The sequence below is a fragment of the Mytilus trossulus genome, chromosome 1 (assembly GCF_036588685.1).
Source record: "Mytilus trossulus isolate FHL-02 chromosome 1, PNRI_Mtr1.1.1.hap1, whole genome shotgun sequence".
Lineage (NCBI taxonomy): Eukaryota > Metazoa > Mollusca > Bivalvia > Mytilida > Mytilidae > Mytilus > Mytilus trossulus.
This window is the reverse complement of record NC_086373.1, coordinates 11,596,538-11,611,819: the sequence shown is the minus strand read 5'-3', so window position 1 is coordinate 11,611,819 and position 15,282 is coordinate 11,596,538. Positions and strand designations below refer to the sequence as shown.

General features: G+C 31.7%; 1 protein-coding gene across 6 annotated transcripts in view; it reads right to left on the bottom strand.

Annotated features, from left to right (window-relative positions):
• Positions 1-3,770: 3,770 nt before the first annotated feature.
• LOC134715165 (neuroglian-like) overlaps positions 3,771-15,282 on the bottom strand; it is a 117,688-nt gene continuing 106,176 nt past the window's right edge. For 3 of the 6 annotated variants that reach the window (XM_063577141.1, XM_063577165.1, XM_063577150.1), the window contains 7 exons: positions 12,637-12,767; positions 12,091-12,301; positions 11,703-11,825; positions 11,106-11,285; positions 10,539-10,655; positions 9,489-9,656; positions 3,771-8,395 (listed from right to left, as the gene is read on the bottom strand). In XM_063577141.1, coding sequence (XP_063433211.1) covers positions 8,250-8,395; positions 9,489-9,656; positions 10,539-10,655; positions 11,106-11,285; positions 11,703-11,825; positions 12,091-12,301; positions 12,637-12,767 — 1,076 coding nt within the window. In that variant the 3' untranslated portion in view covers positions 3,771-8,249. The remainder of the gene's footprint in view (positions 8,396-9,488; positions 9,657-10,538; positions 10,656-11,105; positions 11,286-11,702; positions 11,826-12,090; positions 12,302-12,636; positions 12,768-15,282) is intronic. The other 3 variants (XR_010106617.1, XR_010106615.1, XR_010106618.1) reach the window with 3 other exon arrangements.

The window sequence follows — 15,282 nt, the reverse complement described above, 5'->3', positions numbered from 1 at the left end:
CTCATTTTTGTTGAAATGTGAATAGTCAAATGTTGAAACTTACTTTCATAGGAAACAAGTGAATTACAGTTAATTGCCTAACATTAAATTACAGTGCCACAATGCTAAGACCAGTATCTATATGTCAGATAGAAGTTGTACTATGCATTAGATAAAAGGGTATTTTTAAATTTAATTTCAGAAAAAAATGTACAGATTAAAGGCCACACAAAATAAATGTGTTGCTCTTCACATTTAGTTGGTTCTTAAAAATTTGAAACACACAATTTTTTAAGCAAAGCATTCACAGTAAACAGGGGTGATGTAATTGCCCAATTGCATTCATTTAAATAAACCAGTACAATAATTTATCTTTGTATACTGAGATCTTATACCATATCAAAGATTAATTGTTTTAAATAATGGTAGATTAAGAAATACATCAGTTAGCTTTCATTTTTCCCTAGAGTATGACATAGTACATGTTGCAGCTATTATATGTCTGTCATCTTATTCTATGTTACTTATAATAATATCTTGTGTTAACCTAGTTCTTTTCATTACACATGGTTCAAATTTATTTTTGACTTTTTATGTTATCAATTTCAAAATATTCCAGCATTAAGACACTTTTTATGTAAGACATAATGAAGTACCTTCAGGAGGATATAATTAATTTATATATACTTCATTCATCTTTAAACTACCTCTGTAGACATTCATTAACTGTACTAATAGACGGACTTTTGACTCCAGAGTTTACATTTTTTCAACAGGTTACCTTTTCTTAACTAGGACATCCTGATTCTCAGTCATGTAAGAGCAACTTTAAAAAGAGGTAAAATCAAGCTTATAATTGGTATAATTTATGGGGAAACCTAATTGTTTTATGTTTTCTATACACAACAAAATCATTGAAAAACAGTTAAAATTCCCATCAAATTTCACCTATCATGTTTGATTTTATTTCTGTTGGTTGCTCTTCCTTGACAGAGTACCAAGCTGCCCTAGTCACAGGGTAGGTTGCCTGTTGAAAAATTATATAATCCTGAGTCAAAAGTAGGGAATATGAAAATGGTCTATTCTGTATGGTTATTGTAGAAACAATCAAATTACTGTATCATTAGGGCATTTTTTGTCTCATTTGTTGCCACTCTGCACCAAAAGGATAATTAAGACTATTAACCTTGTTCTAAAACATTAGAGGAAAAAACAGAAGATGATGTCAACTATCTGTACAAGCAAATGTACTCCATATTTTATGAAATAACTGTTTTCCGAATTCCTTTATTGTTGGTAAATTTTTGTTATAATGGTATTTGATCTCCAATAATATTGTTTAGTCCTGTGGTTTAAATTGTGCATTCATCTATTATATATTGTTAATTTTTACCAATAAAAAACAGAAAATAAAAGATTGTTTTTCATTTCCTGTTTACATACCAACCAGTTTCAACAATACTTGTACTACATATTTATTTTACAACAAAAAATGGTCACATGGCTGTGTCCCTGCCACTTGTTGGGGGGGAAATTGTGATGTGATGTCCAGCTTGGTTAGTCCTAAGAATTTTAAAAGGTGTTTGTTGCTTCTCCATTAATTCTTTATAACAAGCAGGTAGGTTGACATGTCAATAATCAGGTTTGAGAGCTAGCATGGTAAAAATCCCACCTATCATAGACTCTTTGTGCAAAGTAGGGTATAAGTATTTTCAATGATTTTGACCAAGTTTTTTTATTAGTTGAATGTTTTTATTAGAGAGGATTTTTAAAAGTTTTAACAACATAAACCAAGTGATTGGATTTTTTTTTAAATACTAAATGTTGTAAAAGGGTTCCTTTTTGGAATTTCTACACAAGAAACAATTTTTTTGAATTCTAATGGATGGCAAGGTTTTGGTGAGTTAAGCCTTATTTGACTGATTTTTATGGTGTGTTGCACCACTACTGTTCCTGATTAAGATGAGGGTTGACCATTCAGAGTTCAGAACATTATAGAGAATTGAAACTGGGAATGTGTCAGAGATTATAAACTGATAAAAAAGACCGAAAACAGCCTAAAAACTAATGGGTCTTCAAAACAGAGAGAAATTCTTTGAAAAGGAAGGATAAAAATCATTAGAGAAACAGATTCCACCATTGTAGATTAATTTTAATTATTTAAAAAGCTCGGCAAGTCTAGCGCTTTAAATATTAAAATGTAATTGTTTATAGTGGAGAAATATTGTAATACACTTGTTGCAGTTTTGGAATCTATATGTCATGCTGGGATCTTTGAGCCCTTGCTACCTATGAGTTTTGCTTCAATATAAAAGGTTTCTATAGTTGTTTCCATCCTTGGTCTCTAATGGACAGTTGTCATATTGGCAGTCATACCACATTTTGTCTCTTTAATTGTAGAAAAGACTTTTTAAGAATTATACCACAACCACAGGATAAAAGTGATAATTAACCTTGTGACTGGCCTACAAAATTTCATTGAGTTTATTTACAACCACAGGACAATGCCACTGCTGCTGGAGTAGATACCACAACCACAGGACAATGCCACTGCTGCTGGAGTAGATACCACAACCACAGGACAATGCCACTGCTGCTGGAGTAGATACCACAACCACAGGACAATGCCACTGCTGCTGGAGTAGATACCACAACCACAGGACAATGCCACTGCTGATGGAGTAGATACCACAACCACAGGACAATGCCACTGCTGCTGGAGTAGATACCACAACCACAGGACAATGCCACTGCTGCTGGAGTAGATACCACAACCACAGGACAATGCCACTGCTGCTGGAGTAGATACCACAACCACAGGACAATGCCACTGCTGATGGAGTAGATACCACAACCACAGGACAATGCCACTGCTGCTGGAGTAGATACCACAACCACAGGACAATGCCACTGCTGCTGGAGTAGATACCACAACCACAGGACAATGCCACTGCTGCTGGAGTAGATACCACAACCACAGGACAATGCCACTGCTGCTGGAGTAGATACCACAACCACAGGACAATGCCACTGCTGCTGGAGTAGATACCACAACCACAGGACAATGTCACTGCTGCTGGAGTAGATACTACAACCACAGGACAATGCCACTGCTGATGGAGTAGATACCACAACCACAGGACAATGCCACTGCTGCTGGAGTAGATACCACAACCACAGGACAATGCCACTACTGCTGGAGTAGATACCACAACCACAGGACAATGCCACTGCTGCTGGAGTAGATACCACAACCACAGGACAATGCCACTGCTGCTGGAGTAGATACCACAACCACAGGACAATGCCACTGCTGCTGGAGTAGATACCACAACCACAGGACAATGCCACTGCTGCTGGAGTAGATATCACAAGCACAGTAGTTGGCAAATCTATATTGACATGAATAACGTGGATAAGGTAATATTTTCCCGAAACTTTGTTTTTTTTAAATTCTAAGGATTTACTTCACCAGAAATACATTTCCTCAGCTGTAAATTTGGCAAATCTCTATGGAATTTTGTGTTCTCTATGCTCTTCAACTTCATACTTTAGTTAACTTTTTAACTTTTTTTATTTGAGCGTCATTTATGAGTCTTCTGTAGGCGAGATGCATGGCTGATATACAAAATTGAAATCCTGGTATCTATAATGAGTTTATTCTACTTATAAACATATCCTCTTTGGGGTCCATGTACATGTGCTATTGTAGCTATTTGACAAATCATTTATCTCCACTAGTCTATTTGCCAATTAATCCTGACGTAAAACACTGAAGAAACAAAACTAAATCAGTATTTTGTGTCATTTTATTTTGTTGTGAGATGAGTTTTAACTACACATGAATCATTTGACCCAAGATATACAAAACAAACACCAACATGATTTATAACATTAAGTGAGTACTCAGTCATTGTGAACTTGTCGGAAATATGTTAACTTCAAGAGACTTCCCTATACTAGTAGATTTATGAAAAATGTTATCAACTGATGTTCTTCTGTCTACACTTTTAAAAATTTTATAGCATTTTCATTTTACTTTTTACTTTTCCTTAGTCATTGTAAGATATATAGTCAATTTTGTACATTGTCAGCAAAAAGTAAATGATAGAAAATAGATAATTATTCATAGGAAAAAGATAATCAAATATTGGACAAATTCATGATGACCGAATAATACATCACTTATCATATGAGGGAATATTTGAACTAAATGAATCTGAGATACATTGGAAAATAATATTTGAACATTATAACATGTAACAAGATAATCAAACTAAGAATAAAACAATTCATTTAAAACAGGATATCACAACAAAAAATTGGTCATGAAATGCTGAACATTGGAGGTCAATAATTAGTACGTATTATAATGAACTCTGAAGCTGTAACATTTAATGTAGGCAAATGGATCTAAAATTGTGATACAATTTTAAACTTTTATGTTTTTTTTAAACAAAAGAACATAATGAATACTGTGGGATTATTTTTTTCATGTGACTATTTTTTGTTGATAGAGGGGAAATTGTATTTTCTTGGATATTTAATTTTGTAGTTTTGCCAAAGTCATCATAATAGCATATCTAAAATTTGTACATCGTTGAGAATTAAAATTTGTAAAAATTGGTATCCTACAAAAAATATTGAATCCACAGAAACGTGTTTTGTTCTGTGTTTATAGCCATCATCTATCTTCTATGGTACCATACACCTTGACTTAAATCAATTGGTGTTGTTTAATTTTCCTGAAATTATGACAAATATTTACCTTGACAAAAAATTTCAAAAAACTTGAACCACAAACTTTATCGGAAAAAAACTCATCGGATATATAGCAGTTTGACAAACACTTATTTTGATCATTGAGAAGCTTAAAATTTTCTTAACAATAGAACATAGTTAAAATGTTATTTTTACAGAGTTATCTCCCTGTAGTGTTATGTACTTCTTTTAAATATGTATTAGTAAGCCTAGCTGCTACAATTGAACAGCTTTTAAACATAACAATATTGCACTGACAAGAAAGATAATACAAAAATATTGCACAATTGAATAATACTTTCACACAAATAAACAAACATGATTTTTTAAATCAATCTACTAACCATACACTAATCTTTTTTTTTTTGTTAAAAAAAAATGGCTTAATGGGAAAAGTTGTGGAAATACCCCAAATGAAGGACTTCTCAGTATTTCGGGTATTCTAACAATGTTACTAAGGTTAACTATTAATCTTATTTTTTTTTTGTATATCTATACTGCTTTCATGATGAAAGCAATGTAAAAATTCAAAACTGATATTTCTTACAAAGAACAATTTTGAACAGACAAGTATTAAACAAAACAGGATCAATCATCATTCATAACCCTTAACAAAACCCTGAATAAAAAGAAACAAGAAAGGTTCTGGGAACTAAGTCAAATATCTAAAGCACTGTCATCATAAGAACTTAATAACTTGTAGTTGAAAATGAAAGATCATTCTATGATCTATTTAATTTCTATTAGCTATATTGCTTTTTTAATAAAAGATGGCACTTTAATATGTGCACTTCCTCTTTGAGACCCATGACTGATTTAAAGAGTTATCTCCCTGAACCAAGGTCTACCCCACTTAAGTAAGGCCCAGTACACTTTGTGGAATTGGTTTATATCTTTAGTATGAAAAATGTTAAAGCAAGCTAAGGATCAAAAAGAGCATACACACTGTATTTACATTATGAAACTCACAATGTAAAATCTGAGCTGATTATCACATAACAAAAATTTACATGTTCCGAGTACACAATATATGCAACAGTGTATGACCTGAATATTAACCTCTTACAAATGCTGTGCTACATAATGATAACATTTATAACATAAAAGGTAACAATAACTCAATAAGAAATCTCAGTAAACATATTTGGCACAAAATAAAATGATTCCCCACAGAGTTATGTCCCTTTGAACATAGAATTGGAATGGAAATACACATAATATACATATAACATATACAATTATGTTCATCATTAACTTTGTTAGATGAAAATATAATATTTACTTTATGCACAACCAGGAAATATAGACATTTAGATTCTAATATGAAGTGGATACCTTATACAGACATTTAGATTCTTATATGAAGTGGATACCTCTTAAGTAGCCCAGACATTTAGATTCTCATATGAAGTGGATACCTTATACAGACATTTAGATTCTCATATGAAGTGGATGCCTTATACAGACATTTAGATTCTCATATGAAGTGGATACCTCTTAAGTAGCCAAGACATTTAGATTCTCATATTTAAGTAGCCCAATTTCCTATACTTTTAATGCACTTTCTTATACATGAAATTTCTCATGTATGAATCAAGTTATATAAAGATAGGAAAAATTGTTCACATAGCAAAAAATTATGAATTTTGAAGTTTTCATTTATTAAAGTTTGTTTTTTAAGTAAGTTTTATTTTGCAATAAATTTCCCATGTACTTGAGCACATGTGAATAACTATTATTTTACCTAAGTAGGTTTTTACAATTATTTTTTTACGATAAGTAACTGAGGGCATGAATAAATTATGGGACTAAACAAAATGTGGTTATTAGTGAGGATACCAGATCAAAAGGGTGTAAAAACAGAAAAGATTTACGTGCTGAATAATGACCTCTGTACAACATGAGAATAATCTCATATTTATTCTTATCACATAATATAAACATAAAGCTTAAGACCTAGTCTTTCATTCTCACCCATACATATCCTACATCTATAATTATATACATATTTATAATAAAATTCTAAATAAATTTCTATACAGTGAGTATTTTACAACTTAATTGAATAAGAAATGAATGTCAATAAAATATAAAACTTTTCAAAAATATGTTCCATGATAAATGGTAAAACACTTTTGTGCAGATTGGTAAATCTGTGTTTTAATGATCAAAAACTGTTTAGCCATTATGAAATGTCTGTCCTTCAATATGGATATTGGTGGTCATTAAATCTTGATGGGTAAAGGACAGGATATGAACATGTATTTTGCAAGTTTTTTCCATTCTTCTGGAATGTTAAAATGTTATTAAAGTGAATGAATAAAAGCTTGAGTACTTTGCTACATGACAATGTTAGAATGAAAATTAATAATTTTAAAACTAAATAATGTAGATAATTTTGATGAACATATTTGGTATTGAAAAAGAAAAAAGGTTCGTCTTTACTATGACAAAATGATCATATGAGAAATTATGCAACATTGGTTTTTATAATATATATTTTAACATATAGTAATGGTAATAGTTTGTATTCTTCAATAAGTTATACCATCATGAGTCATGGATTAAAAAATCTCCTTTCTTAGAAATGAATATGTTCTAACAAAAAATGAATGATACCAGATTTGGAAGCAATTTCTATTCGGAGTGTTTTTCAGAACATAAACAAAAGGTCTAGCACATCTTTCGTTTCACAATCACTCGACTAAAACAACACCAACACAAAAAGTAATCTCAACATTTTGATATGATTGGCTTCATTGTGATCAAGTGACTAGACATTATATATTTATATACATTCACAACCTGATATTTTACAGTGTTCATTATATATATATATGGCACAAATGAGCAATGGTTTACATTTCTGATAATTATCTGACATTCAGCATTGTGCACAGATTATTAATTGACTACATGAATTAGCTGAAATGATAATCTAAATGAAGATTTCAAATTTTACAAATTGTTGAATAACAGTTTTGTATTATAAGTAACTATTAATATGTGCTGGATATGTCTCTGTTTCAGCCAAAGTTTCAGCCTCTAGAGGAGTTTTCTTGGTTTTCTGTAGAATGTCACATTAAGTGTAGTCATACGTTATCAAATTTAATTTGCCATCAAGAACTGACTAAAATGTAAGCAAAAACTTCTAATCTTGAACTTCCTCATCCATTACATGTCTTAATCTTGAACTTCATACTTAGTCTTCGTTTTACTGAATGACATGTACAATATCACAAGATCTATAATTTTGTTAACTTGCACAATACAATACCCTTTCAGATATACTGTTATCTGAGATATACTGTTATCTGAGATATACTGTTATCTGAGATAATTTCACAACCATTAACAAGAATAAACAATCTACTATGTACTTCTTTCACTAATTCGCTGAACTATGCAACTACTTTTGTCACCACAGAGCCGTGATAACTTCTTAGCTGGAATATTAAACTCAACATTGTCACAACCATGATTTTTTAACAGAATGATATGGCAAGACGCTATCGTTGGAAGACTGTAATATAAGCAGTAAAAACTGTCGTTATAGCACAAATCACTGATAAATGATGTCTTTTAGCATTGTTGTGGTTATTGAAACTTTCATACTTTCCAATTGAAGCATCATAACTTTTCAGCGCACCATCACCTGAAAAAGTAAGATTAAACATAAACTTATATGTATATGTCTGCAATATAAAATGTATAACTAAATCATCAAATTTATCTCATCCGTCAAAATTAAGAGAACTAAATAATAACAGAGCACTATACTCAAGTTTTCCAGAAAATGAAGCTGAGTGAAACAGCACAACAAATGGGTTCATATTTTTAGCATTATAGTTGAAATAAAAAAAAAAAGCCCTTAGTCAAGTAACCATAAATATAAAAGAACAATGAAAAATTTGACTAATCCAAAATTAGCTCTCATTTGTAAGAAAATCTTTTCTTTTTTTTTTAAAAGTAATAATATCTTTATTTCATATTTGCTGTTACAATTTACAGCTTGAAACTTAGTATCCCTCATGTTAGTTTACCTAATAGTTTAGGGAAAAACTATTTGGTAAAATATAACTTATTCTTAAGATTAGTAGCTATAGTATAATTGATTTCACAATTATATAAAATAAATATTGTGAATACACATACACATCTTTGTTAAAATTTTCTTGTCTTTTTTTTTTATACATTAAATTTTCCGGATTTTTTTTCTTTCCGTTATCGATTTTATCAAGTGATCCGTGTTCCATTGAAAGAAATTGGGCTTAGTTTTGGTTCGGCACGCATGTGCTTTATCGCATTTATATCGAGTGTGTCTAAATATTTGTAAGAAAATCACTGAACCATTAAGTGTAAGAAATAAATATATACAAGAATATATGGTATGGAAGCCAATGATATATCTCCATACAAGTCACATTGTGTAGAAAGTAAACCATTATTGGTCAAAAGTGCAGTCTTCAACATGGAGCCTTGGCTCACACCAAAATAGGTTTGTTTTGTACCTTGTTCAAACTAGATATGAATAGATGTACTGTAAAAAGGATGCATCATTATGGTCTAAGAACAGTGTCTGTTGTAGAGTTGTCACTGGCTAAGACGTACTTATATATATATTTAAATATATATGTTTTTAGTCTGTTGTTTTTCACATAAATAAATAGTTGTATGTTCATGGCACCATCAAATCCTGACATTACAGTACAAAATGTAACTCAGAAATCCCTATATAATTTACTAACCATATGCTGTAGCATCTGTGAACACAGGAAAGTTTTTACTGTATGTTGTCTCACCAAATTTATTCATGGCCACAAGGCGTACTTGGTACTTTGTGTTTGACCTGAGACCTTGCACCACTTTCCAGGATTTTAAAAATTCTGGCTTTGTTTTCTCCCAATCTATTTCTCCTATAAAAAATAACAGTAAAATGTAAATATTTGCATCTCAATAATAATATCTTAGAATATTTCTATAATTGATGTGAACTTCATGAACAAATAGAAAGATATCAAACATAATCTTGTTTATTATGATAGTTTCATTTAAAAAAAACAATTCTTACCACCATTACTTAGGACTTATATATATATATATTTCCTCAGCATCTGAACTGAATGGTTATAAAGCTGATCAATTATCAGATAATATCCAACTAAAGGAGGCTCGCAGGTATAAAATTTTCATTACAAATTTTATTAATTACCTTAAGAATTTGTTACTTTATCATATGGTACAAAAATTATTCCAAAAAATCAATAAGTTTTGGCCCTAGGTGACTTTTAAAATGTAGATATCATTGAAAAAGCTCCAAATTATCTCCCTTTGGTGAAAAAAATGCCATTTTTTGGCATTAAAACTTGAATATCTTTTTAAACTCATCGGTGACCTATATTTTTATTGTTATTTTCGAAAAAGCTGTACATAAACTAAATAATTGTAAAATTTAAGCCATTTCTGTAATTTAGTTCTTTTTAAATTTCTATATTACCGCTTTTTCTCCTATTAGTTCAACAGAAAAAAGGGACATTAGCAAAAATGTATGCTTTTTTCCAAGGCAGATTGTGAGTGTAAATGAACGGTGACCCCATTTTTTTATTTCATTTTTCTATTAGGTATAAGATAAAGTTAATTTATAGAAAAATATAGCGAAATCTTATATTAAATAAAAAAATTGATTTAGACCCGCGAGCCCCCTTAAAAGCCATTGTATTGATATATAAAAAGTATATCTTTATAAATTGTCCATCAATGTAATTTTTTACAAAGGGATATTTTAATGAAGACTTTACCTTCTCTTTTATATTCTAAGAAGTATTGAACATCTTGCTGGAAGTGCTCTGGTCTCCATGTGATGTTAAAACTGGTTCTATCTACTGCTGACACAACAGGGTGAGGGATACCAGGTCCTGAAGAATAAAAAGATGGTTACAAGGAAACAAATATCGCAGCAAATGTCATAGTACAAAATGTATTGTTTGATGACCTACAGTTGCCTACATTCTTGACCCATTTTTCTTCAGTGGATATTTATTTCATCGGCCATCATACCATATCCTATTTTTTAATCAAGGTTTATATTGACTTCTATATAAATTTATTTGACTAAGTGTATAAGATTGCATGCTGCACTGTAGATGTCTTTGATTGTTTTTATCGTTGGGTTGTTGTCAATTGACATGTACTCTCACATCACATTTTATTTATTTCTCTTAAAAAAATAGTATGAAATGATAAAGATGGTACAAAAAATATCATGAGGACTGAAAAGTGAAAATCTAATTTGAAGATTCATGCTGACAAACACCAAATTAAAAAAGAATGATATCAAATATTTTATATAAGAAAATAAAACTCACTTGAATTTGTAGTTTCAACATCTATAAAGCTAGGCTCTCCTCTACCTGTCTGTGTTCGAGCCCACACAAGGAATCTGTATGTATGATCTGCCTCTAATCCTTTGATTTGAGCTCTTAATATTGATGGGTTGGAAATTTTGGGTTCAAGGAATATCACATTACCAACTTGGAATGACTTTACTGTAAAGGAGAAACATTGTTTCATTTCAAAAATATGCTACAAGATTAATATATGCAAACATAATCTATAAAAGTTAAGCAAAAGGGAATTATGTTTGTCATTCTAGGCCTTTTACAGCTTTCTATGCAGTATGGGTTTTATTACTCGGTGCAATTGTTATGGTGACCTATGGGTGTTAAAATCTAGTGTTTTGGTCTCTGGTTTATAGTTGTTTGATGGCAATAATATCACACTTTCTTATTTTTTCTATAATGAAGTCAATCTTTTTCTGATTCTGCACAATACACTATGTTCATTCCACTTGCTATATGTAAGCAAGACTACAGATTGGTCTTAAAATGAGTTGTTTCCCTTTACCAATATACTTTTAGAAGGAAAAGAAGGTCGGTATTTGGTGAATGGACTATTTGCCTTACTTGGTTGGTATCCTATATCATATCCCATCAATACCCCATTAGGCTCCTCTGGTGGCAGCCATTTTAATACAACATAAGTAGAACCAATTCTGTGTTCATGTAGATGTCTAACTGGTCCTGGCACTACAAGTAACAAACAAATATATTGTTAATACCATCATGTAAATTTTAAGAATATTTCACAAAGAAATACTTAAGAAGTTGAATGGAATATGACAATTATGTACAGTGTAACACATAAAACTTAAAAATTCTTTTCTAGCCCAGATAGATCCCAAATTGAATATTTGATTGTACAATGATTAGCGACTTAGTCCAAAAAAAAGAAATCCCTTTAGTCAATTTATTTTATTTAGTTACTTGTAAGATAATAACATGTATTTCCTACCTCCCTCTGGAGTTGAAAAGTCTATTGTAGCACTAGGTGGCCCTGTATAATGGTCATTCATCACAGAAACTTGGGCCCTGAGTGCTGTATATGCTGGCAGTCCACTAATAGCAGCTCTGACATCTCTGAGATACATATCATCACTTGTTTCTACAATAACATCTACTTCCTCCCATTTATGTCGACCTTCACTTGACTTCCAGTAACGTAACTGAAAATATCATGTAAAATTAGTACAATTGTGAATATCACCAGATTATTTTTAATTAATTACGTTAAGGATTAAAACATCAACCTTTCTGTTTGTCTTGTAATTGTCTGTTTTATCAATTTTCAAATTACTTACCAAACATGTACAATTTCTGATTAATTTGCATTCAGAATTTCCATACCAAAATAATAAACAAACTCAGGCAAATGCAAAGTAATTCTGTAATTTTTGTAAATACTATTAGTCTGTTCCTTTGGTGCTAAGTTAATAGAAACATGGACTTATTTGACTAGAGAAATGATCAGACATGTATTCCAAAGACAACATTAACCTACCTTATAACCCCTAAATCTTCCCCTTATCTTGTCTTGAGATGTGTCTACAGATTCCCAGATAAAGTGAGCTTTGTGAGGTTGTATCGGCTGCATAGGATCCAGACGGAAATCTTTAGGCGACAACAATGGTTCTGAAAAAGAAAGACATCATTAAATTTTCTCTACACTGATGTCCAAAAATGGACTAGTACACATTTTGTTTTGAGGCAACTGTAGCCTGCCTCTAGTGGTGGATTTCTCATGTTGAAGACCCTTGGGGTACCTTCAGCTGTTTTCTGCTCTGTTGTCAGGTTGCTGTCTCTTTGACACATTACCAATTTTCATTCTCAATTTTATTGTGACAAGTAAGGAAATCATTGGTTCTGAAAATATTAATTTCATCACATTTTGTAAAGAAAGCAAGATATTCAGTTATATTTATTTGAAAAACAAATTATAGAAGGTATAAAACAAAAACATTAAATATTGTATGCTAATGTATATTGTGATGACTTATTTACATTCTGACCTTTTATCAAGGAAACCTAATACATGTAATAGGTAACTCTATTTATTTATTCTGTAGGAAAACTTATATTATATGCCATATTTCACTTTCTTTCACTGTACATAGTTCATATGTCACTTCTATAAATGAAGGGTTAAGTCGTCTCTATTTCTATTATTTCTATAATATGACATATTAATTATTTATGCTATCACTGATTTTCTTTTTTTGCTATTAAGCTCTTTTGATACAATATCAATACTCAAAGATGAACTCCTACTTCTTAATAGTGAGTTAAAGCTTTCTTCCTTTTACCTCTTAACAATTATATACAAGCTTATAATACGAGATATGATAATATATGTCAGTAACCCAACAACACAAAAAAGTATCGCATCCAAAAGGTCAACCAAATGGTTTTCATCATTAGACAAGGTGTATGCTGATAAAACAATAGACAACTTTCGAGTTCGATGCATTTAGTGAATGTCATTTGTGCGTTTAGGGGCGTCGTCACTTCCAATCCAATGTTGAGCGAGTGGTTGGAAAATTTTAAATCTTTATTGTACGAAATAATTCGGCAAATTGAATTCTCAAAATTGACAATTAACACTGCTGTCATTATGGGATTGTCATTAAGGTAGATCACAAGTGTAATGTTTATTGGTCGTTATGGTTATGAAAATAGTAGAATCTTGGTGTATAAATGCATGGTTTACGCTAGAGGAAGAGTTAGGCAGATTTAGACGTTTGGCGGGGAAATTAGCGGCAGGGTCGAAAGTTATAGGGGTGATCGTAAGGGACTCTCTATGTTCGGTATCGGAAACAGTTAGAGAACACCCCTATCCGTAAAATAGTATATTCGCCCTGGGGTATATAAGAGAGTGAGAAACGGCACTCAAGGCTGTCGGTTGGCTGTCGATGAGCCGTCACCAGTCAACAGAGCGTACGTCAGTAATATTAAGACGCTAGGAGAGCTTTAATATTCAGGAAACACTTTGTACTGGGTACAAGTGAACGTACAGGTTGATAGGATTGACAAGGCAGGCTGTCCCACTCGGAGGACAGACTGTACCAGCCCGCACTGTCTGGTAGTGACAGGTTGTCCCACTCGGAGGACAAGTTGTACCAGACCACTCTGTCTTGTATTGACAGACTGTCCCATTCGGAGGACAAGCTGTACCAGCTATACTGTCTCTAAGTGACACATCATCCCATTCGGAGGACAGGCTGGTTTATTGTGTTATATTGTATAAACTTGTATATATAAGAGTTCATACTTACTTTGTATCGGCAAAGAGCCAGTGTATATATTTTGGTTCATTGTGCATAATATAGATAGTTGTTGTTTTTAGTATTACCATACTGTTTGTGGACAACTTGGATCCAAGTATTGACTGGAACGGACGTTTGGGATATAAACGCCTGGTTACACGTTACACAAGTATATATTTTTTGAGACAGAATTTTTTTATAATTTGCCAAAATGAAGATTTAATTATGCTCTTTTCAAAAATTTAATAAAAAGTATGGGTCACCGTGCTATTTTTCAAGCTATAAGTCGTTGAAAATTGCCTAAATTTTGTTAGTTTGTTCATGAAAAAACACACTAGTGTGCATTAAAAAAATTCTATGAGATAGAATTTTGAAATAAATTGTGAGAAGAAAGGTTTCATAATACGTTTTAAGAAAATAAAAAGAAAACATGGTGTTTCTTGCTACAAGTAAAAATGAAAAAAATCCCTATTAGCCCAGTATAAATTTTGTACTAAAAGAGTTATCTCCCCTTAAATGGCTCATTTGGAAAAAAATATTTTAAAACTAAAAAAAATTATATTTGTTAAAATATTTTGTATAATACGTTTGATTAACAAGTTTTCTTCAAATAGAAAAAACAGTCTAACCATTGAATTGCAAACCTGTCTTCAAATTTGCAGATTTAGGCAAATAACTTGACCGATTTTGTACTGTGATTGTACAATCCAAGATGGCGGTATACCATCAATTTACCTTAAGTACCTACAGAACAACCATTATTTCTAGTTTATCCTGCAGAATGACGATCACTATGATGCTCGATGAATGTAAATAGTGCAGGGATATAGGCGACCCCCTCTATCTGGTTAATGACGTCATAAAGGCGCGCATAATTGCAAGTT